General features: G+C 37.2%; 1 protein-coding gene across 1 annotated transcript in view; it reads right to left on the bottom strand.

Moving 5' to 3' along the window:
- The window catches only part of ADAM22 (ADAM metallopeptidase domain 22), a 146,535-nt gene that overhangs the window by 104,541 nt on the left and 24,055 nt on the right, over window positions 1-17,939 (bottom strand). Inside the window, exon 3 of the mRNA XM_026067663.1 lies at window positions 14,616-14,692. Within this exon, the coding sequence (XP_025923448.1) occupies window positions 14,616-14,692 (77 nt within the window). The remainder of the gene's footprint in view (window positions 1-14,615; window positions 14,693-17,939) is intronic.

Genomic DNA, 17,939 nt, shown 5'->3' with positions numbered 1-17,939 from the left:
GGGGGGGGGGGGGGGACGACGACAACCCTGCCTGCTTAATGTCTTGGCTTCTCCAAGAGAGATGCATGGGTATGGGTCATGCTTTCTCTTTCTTCCTCCTGAGCAGAAGCACTCCCTTCTCACCCCTGCTCACCCCAGCAAAGAACAAAAGCAAAGTATTTATAGAACACCAGGCAAGAGAAACAATTGGTCTAGGTGCTTCAGTACTCCACACACAGGGGAGAAGACGAAGAGGTCTCACCACCAAAGTCTGAGAAACACACTTCAGCCCCTCAGGAAGATCAGATCAATGGAAAGATCAAAGTTAGTGCCCAACTTTCATGCAAAGCTCAATGTGATACTAGAACCCCAAACCCAAAAGATATACTATTAATAAAGCAATAGTTCATTATCTCACAGTATTTGGGGGGGGGGGGGCATCAGCAGTGCAAAAGATTAAATGAGATCACCCTTTATTACCTCAGTACCATCTATTTCTTTTGCACTCTGTCCTTGAGATCTGATACCAGTAGCTTTATGTGTCAAGCTTTTGGGGGAAAATCACACAGGGCCTCAGCCTAAAATGTTCAATCATTTATTAGAAGCATAATCATAAAGAAAGGTTCATCTTTTGTCCTTTGGGTAAACCCACAAGTCACATTCCATTTTTTTTACTGGTGAAACAACCAACTATGAATGTGTCGGATTATTATTGACAAGCATCTCACCATGTGAAATCCAACACTCAGTGTCTGAAGGTCTACACTCAAATGTTGTTAAGTCCTAACCTGAAACAGACTTTGATGGAAACAGCATCAGCCAACAAATGTGTATGTTTGGACCTAAAGTGTTTCATTTCTGCTGTCCAGATGCAGCAAGACTGAAATGAAGGTCAATTCAAATAACCTTCATAGTTCAAAAACTAGATAAATACACATAACTTGGTCATCAGGGGAATGGTAGAAATTCATTAGTAACAGCCCCTCTTCTTTCAGATTCCCAGCTGCAAAATTACTTTGGTCATACCACCAAACAAAGAAAATAAACACATTCAGTAACAAGTGATGAAATACATCTTTCAAAGTCCCTGTCTATCTAAGAGGTCATGCAAAGGGAAGAGCAAAGCGTGAATAAAGCATAACTGCCTAATTTAAGTGGCAACACATCCATATATTTGCAGACCGTCAGAACATTATTATATCTCTACCTACTGTAAAATTTCTAGCACACAAGAAATCCATTAGCAGGGATTTTCTGGCAAACCACCAAAGCAAAATACATCCTCTTATATCAAAAAGAAAGGAAGATCAAAGAACAATTATGGATAAGTACAGACTAAAGATCAGCAAGCTCTCCCAGAAAATACACTGTAATACAAGGTTTAACAACTCTTGTAAAAAGAGAAAGCCAAAGAAATGCTCTAACTTTGTACCAAAGCAAAGGCTGTGAAAATATAAATGAAAAAATCCAGCTACCATTTCTCATTAACACTGGAAATCTATTTATATTAATCTCTTTAGCTAGATTTGCCAGCTCCTTTGCAGTATCATATTTGGCTCGATTTTGTAGTTTCTCTGCAGCTTCACATTTTGGGATTTCCACTTGTTGTTGAGCAATTTACATGAATGAAGCGAAATAATCCAAATTTATTCCCTGGCTAATTTCTAGAAATTTTCCTCAGTGAACAATTTGGCCATAGGTAGACACGCACTGATATTCTGAAGCCTCTGGATAGATTCCTGTCTCCAACAAAGTCAGTAGAAGTCCTTTGTTTCTTACCATTAAGTAAAAACAGAGGTGATGCTAAAACACATGGCAACATAGTAGAAGACTTTTTTCCCTTCAATGATATTTAGAAATGACTCTCTCTTTAGGAAGTGAAGATGTTGCTGAATTTCCTTACTTCTTTGCTTTGAAAGTATGAGTAACTCCACTAAAAAAAAATATTAAGTCAAACTCTTTTTTCCTCCTTTTCTCTCAGTGTAATTTCATTGACTACTATCAAAATTTGACAAACCAAAGGAAGAATGTGATAAGAGCAATAACAAGCAGAGCTGAGGCTGTCTCTGTGAACTGGAGGTTCAGAAATGGCACCGTTTTGCTCTAACTAAACTGCTTTGTAGAGGGACAACCTTTAATACCATTTTTTCTTTTTTTTTTTGGCTGGCTTGCTTAGGCAGAATACTAGAGACCAAAATTACTGTCTTCAAAAAGACAATGTGATTTTCTCTTATAATGATCTATCTTAACAATGATTTGAGGTCTCAGAATTGATACTATGGTATATTTGATGACATGTAGCCAGGGGCCTAAAATCTGTCATGACCTTTGGACATGAACGCTTTCATTTTGTTCTTGTGAAACAAACCTCATGTCTTTGATATTTAGGCCAATCTTAAGTATGTCCTCGRGAGGGCTTTTGCTTCAGGGGAAGAATGATCTGAATTGTAAAAATGACCTAAGAAGCATCAAGGGCGCTACTTAAAAAAAAAAAAGAAGTCTCATATCAGCACATAAATTTACATCATGAGATGAGAAAGGTATTGCAAGCACTTTGCTGTAGATTGTTTAAATGCATAAAACAGCATAACAAATCCCTTTCCTTTCTTCTGCCTAGCTGGTACCTAACATATACATATTTTAAATACAGCTGAGGAAGTTACCGTCTCTTAAATATGACCAGCTCCTTGTACGATACATACATATGTATATGCAAGCCAGAGACTAGGCCTACGATGTACCAAGTGCTTCTTGTGGTGAGCTCTACATGCTCAAATGCAACTTCCACTGCAGCTGGAGAGACAGAAGAAAGAAACAGACTTTTTGGACTGACTGAGGAGCCCCAGGAGAGCCTCCAGCTCACAGTACCTATGTCCAGTTTTTCCACTTATCCCAAAATGTCTATTTATATCCTCCCAATAGCTCCGTGGGAAAGAACAAGGAGATCTGATACAAGGTAGGCAACAGTGAAAAAAATCAACTTGGCTATTAAAAAGCTGGATTATAAGTGTTTTTATTTGCTTGGAGAAAGGARGAAAGAAGAATTACAAGCAAAAAGGTTCTTTTTTCAGATTCACCTTTTACATCTCAAAGAAGGGCAGAAGCCCAATTTAGAAGAAATATCTCTTTGTAGGTCATCTTTAATAAAAGTACAGAGTGACTCTCCTTCATCTCACTGTGTATCACACCAAATGACAGCATTTTATTTCCTTTGAGACAGAAGAAATAAAGTAAATGGAACAGAATGAGAACACACAATAAATACTTCCTAACATTGTTTTGGCTTTTTTTTTTTTTTTTTAAATAAATAGAACTATCATCATGTGACCAGACCTTTAGTCAATTGATAAATGGATCTCTTCTAGCCCACATGAAGTTATTTGTATTACAGGGTAACAGGCACGATTCCATATTCCTAAAACACTTGAAAAGAAATAGAAAAAGGATAAAAAGGTTTGGGTTTTTTTTTTTCTCTCCCAATAATGTACCATAAAACAGCCAAATGGCTCAGTGTTTCTATTAGGATTATCTGATGGTACATTTCATTAAACTACTTAATATATTCATGTAATGCAAACTGTTCTGTATTTCAGTCAAACAGATTTTAATGTCTTACTTGATGAGCACAGTAAATAAGGTATCTTTCATTGCTTGAGTTTTTGATTCATTTGATACTACTTAATAATGGAACACAGTCAATAAAGAAGTGAAACTAAATAGGAAGCAATCAAGTATTTGAAGAATCTTAGAGACATACTGAGTTCTGTTCAAATCAGAAGATTTTTTAGAATGAAAATTTGATTATCATGTAATTGAAAAAAAGAAGTAATTAGATGGGGCATTAGAGAAGCATCACAGAATCACAGACTGTAAAGTCTGCAGGCCTGGAAAGTATCGAAAGAGTCCAGGTATTTGCATCAAGAAAGGATCAGGTTATACCCAAGCCACTCCTGATCTATGATGTCTCAACAGAGTAAGAATATCTTTGTATTGAAATCGCAAAGAGTTAAAGATTTCACCAGTCAGATATTCATCTATCAAAAACACCTTCTAAATCTTTTGAATGAAAGAGCAGAATTTGTTTTGTTCATGGCTTTCTTCAAGGAAACAAACTCCCTACATTAACTGAGATAATACAATTGTCCCTAACTGAGGTTTACTCACAAGCAGGTCCCAACCAAATGGAAATAATTACATTAAGGACCACACATTGTGTAGAAAGTTTGTTAAAAAGAGACTACTTTCAGCCACTGTGTGAGTGAATGTGAACACACTGGTCTTGAATCTTACTAGCAAAACATTTAAAAACCCTACATAAATTTCACATAATCACAGAAACAAATGGCTGTCGACTTCATGAATACCCCTTTATCTCTGTAATAGACATTGCAAAGAAAGCAGCAGAATCCATTATTTTGATAAGACAATAGAATTTATGTGCACAAGTCCAGCACTGGTATTCACCCAATATGCTAACAAAATATTGTTTTAATAGTGCCTGTTGATTCAATCTCTGGAACAAAAACACTTTTCTTAAGTAGAACCACTATCCTGAGTACAACTGGGTTGAATTACTTATTCCTCATGCAAAAATCTTGAAGAATTAAGCATTATGAGTGTGTCCGCTGATAGTTCTTCAGCCTTCTTTTAGGTCCTTCAGTTCCCCCTAAAAAGTCTAATAATTTCTACTGTTTTCATTCTCCGTATCTTCATTCCTAGCTATGCGCTTCACCCAATTCCTTCTCTAGGACAGAGGATTTCAACTCATTTCATTGCTTAGCTGAGGATATTATTTGAGCCCCAAGCTAAAAGGTCCACAACACACAACTGCTATTTTTAATGTACACACACGAAAGGTCAAGATGCCAAAGGAGTTCCCAAGGAGGAAGTGAAAACCCACACAGAGTGGCTGGACAAGAGAAGGACGTGAAGAGGCATGGGAAGGGAGTTGTCTCAGCAGGAACCTGCAGACGCCGGGGAGAGAAGCTCTGCAAATTACATCACACACAACACCCTATTCCAGTTCAAAGTCATGCATTTTCATAGTTACTATTGCCTTGGTGCATCTTCTCTGACAAATATTTATATGTAACAAGTCATAGGACAGTAGTAGTGGTGTAGCCATGACCGTGTGAGAAYCTAAGTGAGGCAAGGTAAATAAGAGATAATAGCTTTTACTAGACCAACTGATACAACTGTAGGAATAAAAGATTTGCATTTGGAAACACAGATCTTATTCTAGTTGTTAAACCAAAACAAAAAATAGAGTTAGTTGAAAATGTCACTTTTTTTTTTGTATTTGTTACTTTGTTACAGAAGTTACAGTAAAGTACATATAATCCAAAAGTTCACGTAAAAACTCTAATGACCAAACTAATGTCAGCATGTGAGGACATAATTCCACTTTAACAGTTAATCCAGAAATTATACTTTGACTATCAAAAACAATTTGTAATAACTATCTCCAAAAAATATAATTAATTTTTCTTTTTAAAAWTTTCAAAATGTCTAGATGTTGTTAGCTTGTTAAAGTCACTGCCACTTGGGGACACTCAGCGCTTAGCAGAAGAAAAATTCAGAGACACTGAAACATGTTAAGCAATTTGATTGTTCCCCTAGTTTAAGCAATTTTATTTTAAAGAAGATCTGAAATATAGTACATGACAGATCTGTATGCATGAGATATCTCTGTATAAGATATATAGCTCTTAAATGATCTGGTAATCTAAGGAATGTCATTAGCAAGAAATAAAAACATTATAGTAATAAAATGATGATGTTTCTCCAAAATAATTAATTAATTGTATTCCTACACACACAAATATACAGTAATACATACTCTTACATTCTCTATAATTTCTTTTGTTTCAAAAAAATTTTAGCACCCTGAAAAGGCAATTTACTCAATGCTAATAATCTTGTGTTTTCAAACGTTATTCTTCTGAGAAGTCAAGAACCATTGAGCTTTAAGTGGTATTTCAGAGGCATCAGGGGAATTCTCATACAGGTACTTAGAACTATCTTCTAGTGATGCACTTTGAAATAATAGATGAATGAAAGAAATTACCTTTCTTCATTTTCACCAGAATGCCAAATAGGCACTTTGCAAGCACTTCCAGAGACGTCACTTAAGCTTTCCAAGTCCTGGTCCAACTGAAGTCAGTAGCCAACTTGTGCAGATTTCAACAGCCCTTACCAATAGCTGATACTAAATGAACAATTGCTCTAGAAGATCTCAATGTAATGCATTACATGAATCCCTGTTCCCTTAAAATCACTGGCAAAAATTCTTTTCACTTTAGCAAAGCTAGGTTTTTAAGACTAGCGTTTACTATTTACAGAAAAACGGGGGACACGGCTACACATCCGCCAGGCCAATGGAAACATCCATACTACTTCAGAGAGCAATTTTAGAGTAGTATTGACAATAACATCAYATTGACAGAATAAATTTACATCACTGAACTGAAGGCTCTGCATCTCACAACGAGAGATATACAAACACAATATATACACACATATACAAACACAAATATACAAACACTGTATTTAGCCATCTTGTTCCACACACATGCGCACACTCTTCTCTCCCCTCCTCCCCTCTACCCTGAGGCTTGCACTGTAGTCTTCCATTAACTTCAGAAGAAATAACATTTGCAATCTGACTCTAAAAAGAAACAGAAAACTAAAATTCATACTGAATGGTTCATACTCTCCAAGAGAGAAATCATAAAATTCTAAAACTAAAAACTACAAGTGCTTCACACTCATAGCTTATGTCATTGCGAGAGTCCTTAATAAAATCTGTGCAGCTAGTATTCAGGATTCGCTCAAGGAAAAAAAATCTTGTAACCCTAACCACAATTTCTTTTATGGTAATTCTGAAAAAGCAAACTAGTAGTGGGCTTACATGCCATATATATATCTCCAAGCATCAGGTAGAGAGGCTAAAAGAAAAAAAGAAAGAAAAAAAACCCATACATTGACAATAATAGAGGAGTAATCACAGCAGAAATATTAATCTAAAACTAAATAGTAATATTAAAAAATAAAATATAACAAAGTTATCAAATTTACCTTTTCAAAATTTATCTTAAACATAATGGAATATTATACAGAACAAATTAAAGGAAAGCAATATAATTATTGATAATTAACATAGGTCCATGGAAAAATTGTCCTGTCAAACTAACCAGGTATTTTTCTTGTATAGGATTCAAATTCAATAATGGTAATAGTGCTGATATAATAAGATCAAAGACTGTAGTCCATATTTACTGAATAGTGAATTCGAACCTCAGAATCTCAGACCTGGGGACTTAAAAAATAAATAAATCTTGGGAATTGTGATGGATAATCAATCAAATGAGACTTCCCACTCTGACACAGAAGTAAAAATGGTGCTTGTGTGATTATTATATGGATTAAGTATACCAAATAGAAACACAAAGTTTGTGCTACCTCTGTATGGGCTAAAATACAATACTGAGTCTAAATTCCAGCATCTACAGTTCAGCAAGGATGTTGATAAACCGGAGAGGTCAGAGACGAGGCACAGGAATGATTAAAGACCTTAAAAGATGCCTTATTATCAAAGATCCAGAAGCTCAACCTATGTACTGAAAYAAAAAGAAGGCTGATATGCTATAGGTACTGACACAGGAGGACAACTCAATACTATGGAGCTTTTTCAGTCTAGAAATAACACTCAAAACTCCAACACTGAGGGTAATTAACTATTGCAACAATTTCTATTTTGACAAATTCTTCATTACTATACTTCTTCAAAGCAAAACTGGAAAATAGATATAAAAGGCAGGAATCCTTAGTTAGGATGCTACACAGGTCTAATTACGTAATCCCAGTCATTCGTTCTATTGTTATAATCTGTTTAGTAGTTATCACTAGTAAAACCTTGAGTTTTGTCTTTTTTTTTTTTTTTTTTTTTTTTTAGCCCTAATAGAATTAGTTGGCAGAAATCTCTGTAGAGCTGACATTTTTCAAAGGATAAAACTTCTAAAGATAAAAATCATAAGCCACTCAAAAGAATTTTTTCCAAAAGTGTACAACTTGCTATCCAAAATGTGCTAACATAAATGAAGATGCACAATAAGTGCCTCCCAGAGAACAAAATCAACCTTCAGAATTAAGCTACAATATAAGGGAGAAAGTGTTTAACTCTGGTTTGCAATTATGGCTATATATACACTAATTTTTCACCAAAGATTGCAGGAAAAGTGAAATGATTTGCAAAACAGAACTGTGAAAGAACAATCCGGTTTGGCCAGGGAGGGTTCTGATCACAGAGCACGATAAAAATCACTCAAATCACAAGCCAAACAATAATTCAAAAACACAACAGAACATCAATCAGTACCTCATTCAGAAGACCTGGATCTGGTCTATATTGGGCTACCAGTGAATACGTACTAAATGTTACAATTACACATACTTTCAGGCTGCTCTCATACAGTGCAAAAAGGCATTATTTTAAGTGAGAATCAATTACCAAAATGCAACCATACCAAAGTGGGCATCCTCAGCCTGTGCACATAGAGCCTGAGTAAGAAAATGAACATAGCTTAAACTCCCTGAATCCCCAAAAGTTCCAGCTGCTCGTGAGAGCAATTGGGACTGTATGTACCAAAGGCATGCACTTAAGCAACTAGTGAGGGGTTGGGCTAGACTTTAGGGAGACCCAGAAAAGCTGAAAGTGAGCTCTGCTCCTCCTCCAGTTTGATCTGACCATCACTTACAACTTACAACATCTAGGTATCCAAGCAGTTACCCAGATTCATTACAAGAATAACAGCGAGCATAAAGACTGGAACACATTTATATCAGGAATGACTGACTTGTCAGCTTCCATCCAGAGGTAGAATCCAGCACATCATGTGAAACCACTTAACTGCACACCGGCTTTTTTGCAGATGATCAGAAGGAATGCAAGACTCAGCAGGGCGAACAGAGGAGAAAGATTTACCAGAAATGGTAAGAGTCAGAAATTGTATAACTGCATTTTTCAAATCAAGTCAAGAAGCTACCCTTTCAAATTCCACGCAGCCAAATGTTTACAATTTAGAGCAAATTTAGGAATATGTTTTTCATTTACAGCTTACATGACACATTGATATCAGTGTTAGAGACCATTTGCCAAGAAAAATTACAAACAAGGTTTTAGCAGTCTGTCTCACAAAAAAGCTGGCACTTGTCTGTCAAGCTGCCTTTTATTTCTGATTCTGTAAGGTTTTCAAAACCCTAGTTAGAACACATTCCTAATAAATATTCCCCTCAAGGAATGAGGAAAGTCTGTATCCTTCTCACCAGAAGCTACAAAAACTATTCTGTGGCATAGCAGAATAATTAATTTCTAGAGTGCCAGGAACCTTCAAGAATCATTAGCCATAAATATTTTAAAGTAAGATCAGAATATTCAAAATACCTAACAGTATTTTCTGAAGGGGCTTCTTTGTTTTTTGCCTACTTTTTTTAAGCTAACAGAAAAAGTCATTTGTTTTCCACATATACAATAGAGTGATTGCAGATTTTTTTAAAGTTGCCTCATTTGAAATTTCTGAGCCTTCTGAATGTCTTTGGTTATCATGACTATGGAATTGTATACATTGCTGGTACACCACTGGGACACAATCAGGCATTCACTGGGAAGAGAAGTGCATGTGCACTTTCTAAAAGACAGCAGTGTTTTTGAACATTTCTTGCCTCGCCTACTACTTCTTTATTGATTATTTTCCACTAACACATGGATCAGAAGAATTAGATTTCTGTATTGCAAGAAGAGAGCAGGTGGTGATTACACTGCCACCCTAGTCCCCGAGTGTCAGTAGGAGGGACGGAGCAGACCTGAAGTGCTGAATATCAGCTTGAAATCCTTACTTATGTTCATGATCCTTCAGAGCACGTACCCATACCTGAGGATCTCACACGACTGACGCACTCATTCTCACAAAAAAGCCATGATCAGGGAAGGACTATTTTCCTCATCTTAACATGGGGAACCAAGGCCCGCATGGGCTGCCAGGATGCTCGGGGGAGCGCTCCAAATTCCCAGATTCCCGCGGGCAGAGCTCCTGGTGTCCATACTGAGACTTGTAGGTGGCCTCAGATCAGACGGCGCTCGGGCTCAGACCCGTGCTCGCTGCCCACCTCAGGGACAAGTGGCATGGGAGCCCCTGTGCGAAGGATGCTGCTGCAGCGAGGAGGGACCGTGATGGTCCTTCCTGCCTGACATGGGTACCACAAAGAGAACCTGCAGCGGACACACAGCGCCAGGGTCTGCCCACGCTCCAGAGAAGCAGATGCTGTATTTTTCTGATGAACAAACTATATTATAGCGTGCACTTTCCCAATCCAACAAAGTTACAGCTTTCCTTGGTCCGTTCTGCAACTGGATCTCTGCTACCTTGCAAGCAAATGGAAGCACTCTGGCCCAGGTCTCCTCAGATAGATGCAAGTGTTTCACAGCAACAGAAGTACCTCAGAGAGGCCTTCGGAAACGTGCTGAATTTCCTGCTGAGCTCTGCTGTTTAACGATACAATTACAACCCAAGATGAAAGTGTAAATGGTCACGTGGCAACATTTAAGGAGAAATATCCTGCATGAAAAAAGAAATATCCATTTACTGAGTCACAAATCCTACAACAGCATCAGAAACTTCAGGGGGAAAGAATTTAAAAAAAAAAAAAAAAAAGCACATCTAATTGCTATGCACCTCATGCACAGTTCTGGGTGGATGGCCAGATCTGGATGTGCTCTGAAGGAGGAAAGCCTACGAGCAGCACCAGCATGCACAAGCTAATGGTCAATTCCGAGATTTGCTAGTGCTGAAGAATGCATTAATGACGATGACCACAGAAAACACAGCTCCATTATATGCAGTTCTCAATGCAGAAGGATACTGAGGCAATGGTTTCATAAGAACACTGATGCAACTAATGCATTTCCTAACCTTTGCCTAAGGGACTGAACCTTTTAAATATACAGCTAATTTGATCTAAAAGCTCCTTTGTAAATACGTTAGCCAGTTGAACAGAAAAAAAAAAGTTGAAAAAGAAACACTATCTTAAAAAAAGCTTACTGTAGAGACACTGTCACAGCTCAGGACAAAAAAGAGGACAGAAAGATGATACAYGGGAAGAAAATGCCATCACTGCAGAAAAGGAAACTACACTGTAATTATCAGCTTTTTAGGCCTTTTACCCCCCAAAATATTATTTAAGGTAACATTTGAGTGTATCTCGCTTCTGCATTTAATGTGAACAAACATGCATTTAAAACTGGATGAAATCCAAAACCAGCAGAAGTATACAGATTTAAATGTTTAATTAATTTGACATACGGTAATGCCAGTTGGAAAATTATTTTTCCTTCCCCTTACTTGCCTGCTTAACTGGTAGAATACTCACATTCTGGGCCTTCGATTTTTGTAATATCTAAAATCAGTGTAAACTCTGCCCTTTGGTTCTCTTCCCACCCCCTTTACCTTTCCAGTTTTTTTCTTTCTTTCCAGTTCATTGCAGAGATCAACTTTCAGCCACAGGCCAGTGATGTGAGAGATGGCAAAGGAAAGGACTAGGAAAAGAAAGTTGTTTCAACTAACTCCCAAATTCAATAGCAATGTCTCTCCTATGGTGAAGTGAAGAGACAAAACAGAGRATATCAAGCAATGGAGAAGAGACAGGTACGAGACCATAAAAATTTCTGCCAGCCTCAACCCTTAATGCACAAAAAGATGGAGAGGAAAAGATTGCTAGAAAAACAAGAAAGTTATAAACAACGACAGAGGGGACAATTATTCCTGATGGGGAAAGAAGAGAAAGGAAGGTGTGAATCTTCAGAGAACCGAGTAAGAAGAAAGATGGGAAAATGTACACACAACAGAGTATGAAGTACAAAAGGGTACGTAACAGGGGAATGTGTAACAAAGTATAGGCAAATGCAACAGAGAAAACAGAGATACTGATTGTCAGATAAAAAGAATCGAAGAGAACTTAGAAAGAATAATACAAGCAGAGAAAGAAACAGCCAAAACTAAGAAAATAATCTATTTGCAGACTTTAGGGAACAGGAGAGTATTTTAGTTTATTAACTTATTTAAACCTCTTTGTTTACTACTATAATTTTGATCTTTTTTTCTCCATAAATTGGAAGAATTTTTTCTCCATATGGAAGAATGTACACTTTCACGGTGATTGTTGACTGTTTACGTTGCAACTAGAGATGATGCTCAAATATATTCAGACACACTAGCCATACATCCTAACCTTTGAACAACAAGGTGCGTTGGCTCAATAACTATGAGTTAATTTGAGAATTGTCTCGCAAAACACTTTTCAGATGATGGTTGCTGTGCACAGATCTGTCTTTCTAGGTACAAATATTGCTGCCAATTCCAAAGCATTTAAGTCCCTGTGATTTCACAACAAAGGAGACTGACAAAGGCAGGAGGACTCTCTCTCCTTTCTTACAACCTATGTGTTTTAAGTGATTTGTTTCCCTCTCTGTCCCCCATCCCCTCCTTTAACAGTCTTCAAGCATATATTAAGTGTAAGAGCTAATTTTACCACAGCGGCTTGCCTTGCAATGTTTTTGATATTAGTAGAGGTTCAGCTATAAACAGTAAGCCAGTATTTTTTCCAGAAGAAAACTAAAATCTTGAACCTTGCTCCTTTCAAGCATTCAACTGTTTTTCAATTATAAGGCTACTGTGAGCCAAATTTGTAAACCACTCCCTCAAAAACATGGTGTTTTTCTCTCAGGACATTTAGAAAAATCTACAGATAATATAATATAGAGGGTAAGAAAGTAAAACAAGAGAAAAATATTAGTAAGGTTAAAAGTATATACAGCCTTTTGAAAAGAACAGATTTATTCACAGGAATAGCAATTAAGAATGCATTTTAAATGTTGCTGTGGTATTCCTGTCCCTCTTTTTATTTGATGATCTGTCCATAAGCAAATGCAATTTCAGAAACAATTTACATCTTGATTTAAATATCATGATTAATTTCCTTACAGCCTCCTTGTTTTCATTTTGCACAATCTGTGATTTTTTTCATATTATATTACAAAAATAACAGTTCCTTAGAAAACATTCATCTTTAAGTTGGGTTCTGGCACTCTAATAAGGCCAGATTTTGGCAGTCGTATCCATACAAATACTGGTCTAATGTCATTAAAGACAAAAAAGAATGACATAAAAATGGAATCCAGCTCAAAACAAATCACATTTTAAACATATTTATATATCTTTATATATCTTTTTTATATATACATATATTTGTATATTTTATGTAAAAACGAACAAAAAGCCACCTCCAGAGAGCTGTTGCAGTTCATAATAAAATCACATCCTTAGCTTGTCTTTTCATACACTGTTAGTGAATTTATTTACTTTTAAGGTGATCTGAAATTCATATTGAAAGGAAAATCCTGACCTTAGAAATTATTAACTGTGAGCACACGCAATCTGCTACCCAAAATAAATACAGGTTTRTGCAACCTCCTCTCAGCAATGCTTCAAATACATACAAAATTAATATTTTCAAACACCTCAATTCTGTGTAATTATTGCTTTCCACCAGGATATCCTTCCTTTAGCATTCTTTTAAAGTGTGTTAGGTGTTTTAACTTTAGCTGTTTTAGATTTAAAAGCTGRCACGTTTAAATCAGTCTCTCTCCCTCTCTCTCTAGCAGTGTAGTGTCTCTTCCCTCTGTAATCAGCAACAATTCACATGTGTTTTTAACTCAACTTATGCACATAAAGAGATTGCCACTGTTTAAAATGTGCCTAGAAGTAAAAGAAGCGAGACTAAGCTGACTTCTTATGCAAGCTGAATTGTTCATCTTTAGAGTAGAAAAACTTGTAGGAGTTCAACAGCTCACTTCTTACACTAAACCATGCAACATTATGTTCAATTATTAGGAGCTGAAAATAATACAATAAATAGAGGATTTATTAAGTATCTACTCTCTTTTCACTTCAGAACAGAAAAGCAAAGCAGCTCCTATTTTAAAATAGCTGTGCTAAAAAGAGACTTTGAAAACTCATTGCTGAAAGCTACACATCAGATTTTAAGTTTACTATTGTTCAATCTTTCCATTTAGACCGAAGTTCACAGTGTGCTCCTGCCTTATAATGCTTCTCTGCTCCCAAAAGACTGTAGACTCATCTGGAGAAACTTCATTCACAACTATTCACCTCATTCTTTTTTGAGGTTTATCTGCAGAGTAATTACTGAATCTCCTCATACTCAACTATGAAAACACTAACAGCTACCAGTTTCCAGCAACTCTATTTTTATATCCAGTGAGATTCTGCATGAGTACAGTAATTTGCCTTCATGGTAAACTAAAAGATTACAAATGAAATTATAAAACAACAACATCAGTTATTCTACAGTAGCTAGTAATTAATAGTAACAAGGGGAATATAAAAATCTACAAAGAAAACAGAGAAAATAAATAAAAAAAATCTAAAATATACTATTCCAAATGAACTCGATACCTAGAAATAGTATTTATGCTATAACAGAACCTCTAAAACCTCCATCAAAAGCTGCCATTTCACTGGCATCAGGTCCTGAACAAAATAGAATAAGATACAGTCATTACTTACTGGTTTAGCATTACATCTAGGATGAAGGATGATCCAAAAGCATCAACTTGGAAGCTGGCTCGAGCAATGTGGGTGGACTGCAATATTAAGAAGACTGAAATTAGTATTCAGCTACTACAAAACATATCATATAGGTTTGTGAATGCAGAAAGTAAATACAAATTAACAATATGCCATTAACCAAATAAAACTACATTGAAATGGACATAGTTGCATTCTATTATATTGAATAAAAGATTTGTTTGTTTTCTCTAATCAAGAATTCCCAACAATACAAACTCATAGAATAAGCCTATGAATTAGTTACCACCTCCATGTTAATCCATCGACACTACAGGATGCATTTCATTTCTCTAACACTTGCATCCTGGGCAAAATCCTGAGCAAACACAACAGGAAAACTTTCTCTAGGTAATGTATTATCTTCATATTAACCTAACTCTAGATACAGACCTGTGAAGAACAGCTTGAATGTTACGGACTTGGTTGGACCAGGATATACTCAGGCATTCTGCTGACATAACATGAATGAAATTGATATTTCAAATATTCTCTCTGTTAAGCAGTGGGATAAATTCTGATCAGCTGCATTTAAAACTTTAACTCACTACCCCATAATCCATCTCTGCCAAAAGGCTTCCAAAACTCCAAATTCCTTAGCAGCCATCAAAACCAGAGAAAACAACAGGGTATTAAACATCTCTGTCTTTCTCTCTTTGCCATATATTTTTTCCGAATTAATGGCTTTCATTCAGTCGTACAAGGAACAAATATATAAGTATTCTGTAACTCACAATCAGCCAGAAATGGAATAATTTATTCTAGTAGTAGAAGAAAATACTCAAGATTTCCAATGGAAATACAAAACACTTGTTTCTAGACCTGAAAAGTCCCAAGAAAGTAAACAGAGATGTTAATTAGAAAAGCTACTTTCAGACATTTTGGAACGGCATCAAGTTTGTTTTTATTTTCCTGCCATTGAAATCTGCACATTAAGATTTGAAACATGTAGACAGAGAAACCTAAAAAAAAKCACTGAAGAGCTATTTACAACTCTATACTACACTTCTCTAAATAAATACAATACAGGATAGTGCAAATGTAACAAATGATTTATTGAAAACACTGGGAAACACAAGACAGGATGGGACAATGTGAATCATCAAATTCACTCTCTCTAAAACGCCTGGCAGGGTTTCAATAGGCATTAAATCCAGAAGAGCTGAGAACATCTATTTTCCCTCCCGCTTTGCTTGTCCCCTCTCCCCGTTTCCCAGCAGAGCGGCTGCTTTCCCATGCCCACGCAGGCGGCGGCGCTGCTCGGGCGCGCTGGGAAGCGCCGCAGGACCCCGCTGCGGYCACGCGCCCCAGCCCGCGCACTGCTTCGTGCCGTCAACGCGCTCGCCTCAATTACACCCCTCGAGAGGCCCGGCYGGCACGTGAACGGGTACGCCTGGGACATCCCGCTCACGTATAGGGCTCCTAGAGCGAGGAGATGCTGTCTCTGTGCACTGACACTGTATAGCAGTATATCGGTCCACATTATAGGCATCAGCCTCGCCACGGCCCCTCTTTCACAAGCAGCGAGCCAAGGGAGACAGATTTCCGGCTACTTTGAGCTACAAACACAAGAGTGGCTGTACCAGACTGAGAATTGGGCTCAGCCTATTTTAAAGATTCATAATGGACAAATGGCACTGACATTTAACCTAAAACACATGCAATCCTATTTTATAAAGCACTCTGGCGTACCATTGCCATGAAAGGTCTTTCACCAAATGCAACTGCACACGCAAAGGTGCTGAGCACATGGGACACGGCACAGCAGTTGGCGTTCAGTCTGCGCTGAAACTGTCCCAAACTGTTACTCTTCATCCAGTTTAAAGAAAAACAATAATGGACAGCATAAAACAAACACACATGGGAAAAAGTTTCCAGGACAATGAARGCTCTGAGAGGAGAAGAGAGGATGAATTCCTTAACTATAAAACTCATATGGAAAAGTTTATGTATATATTTGCTGTTGAGCAACATGGCACAATTAAAAAGAGGGAAATCTTTTAGAGAACTTCTGAGGACAACTCCTCCGCAAAACTTACACAGTCGTGGAGAAGGAAGAGCCTCGCTCGGGTTGCACTACTCTGCTAGAAAGTAAAAGACCCCAAGGGGCTTCTCCAACAAACCACCASTCCTGCACGCCTGTAAGGAGGTCCCTATCTGAACAGTAGGTAAGGAGCACTAAAGTAAGCTTGCTTCACAGATGAAGAAGGGGCCAGAATGCTTACTTACACTTTACTACCCTTATTTTATACAATGGCACCAACTGAATTAAGGAAAAATGCACAACAACAAAAAACACACACACACACACACACACACACACACACACACAAAAAAAACTCCACACACAAACACCTCAGGAAAACTTCTTGTATTAGAGGCTGCTCAGGCTGAATGCTGTCAATAAAAAGGCCTGGCTTCAGCACTGCAATGAATATGCACGCAAAATTACATGATGAGAAATTCCAGATATTTAAGTTATGTTTTAGAAGGATGTAATATTGACTGGAAAGCTTCTTAGAATGTCTTTTAGTAGACATTATTCGCAGAGTCAGATATTCTTTAAGCTATCCCCATTACAATCTAACCTTCCTTGTAATGCAGGCTGCAGAATTTCACTAAGTGATTCCTATAATTTCTGGATGATTTAGAGCATCTCTCTTGAACAAATGTAAAATCTTTGACTGAGCAACTAAATATTATATACAGTTTACCTCACCTGGGTAAATAATTTCAATGATTAATTACCATCAATATTAAAAGTCTATTTTCCACCCCCAAAAAAACCCTCAAAAATAAAAGGCAGTAATCTCCCCCCATCACCATTTTTTGAATACCTTAATTGAAATTAAGGGATTCAAAGCCAATGCCAAGTGACCCATGCCATAGCTCACTGGTACTTGCAAGTTCCTGGACGGACACCCACAGTACATAGGGACAAGTAGGGCCTGCAGCAGCTAATGCAACCAACAATATAGCAAAAATAACTGTCAACAAATTATCATGTTACCACTGTCATTTCTTTTCCAACACTCAGGCAGCAGAGTTTGCTTTGGATATGGGTTTAAAATTCCTTCTTCTCTAGCTAGGYAAGTCTTCTAGGCAGCTGCTCATCAACAGGATACAACATGCCAAGGACTGAATAGCATGCAAGGGGCCAGTACTAGCTTAGTCACTCACTTGTTCAACCACTGCATGTTTGCTAACCTTAACTAACCTTCATTTACCTATTTGCACACCAGCAACCACCTTCTGATCAAAGGA

This window comes from Apteryx rowi, unplaced genomic scaffold, assembly GCF_003343035.1.
Source record: "Apteryx rowi isolate R43461 unplaced genomic scaffold, aptRow1 scaffold_260, whole genome shotgun sequence".
Classification (NCBI taxonomy): Eukaryota; Metazoa; Chordata; class Aves; order Apterygiformes; family Apterygidae; genus Apteryx; species Apteryx rowi.
The sequence above is the reverse complement of the archived record's forward strand: the minus strand, read 5'-3'. Positions and strand labels throughout refer to the sequence as shown.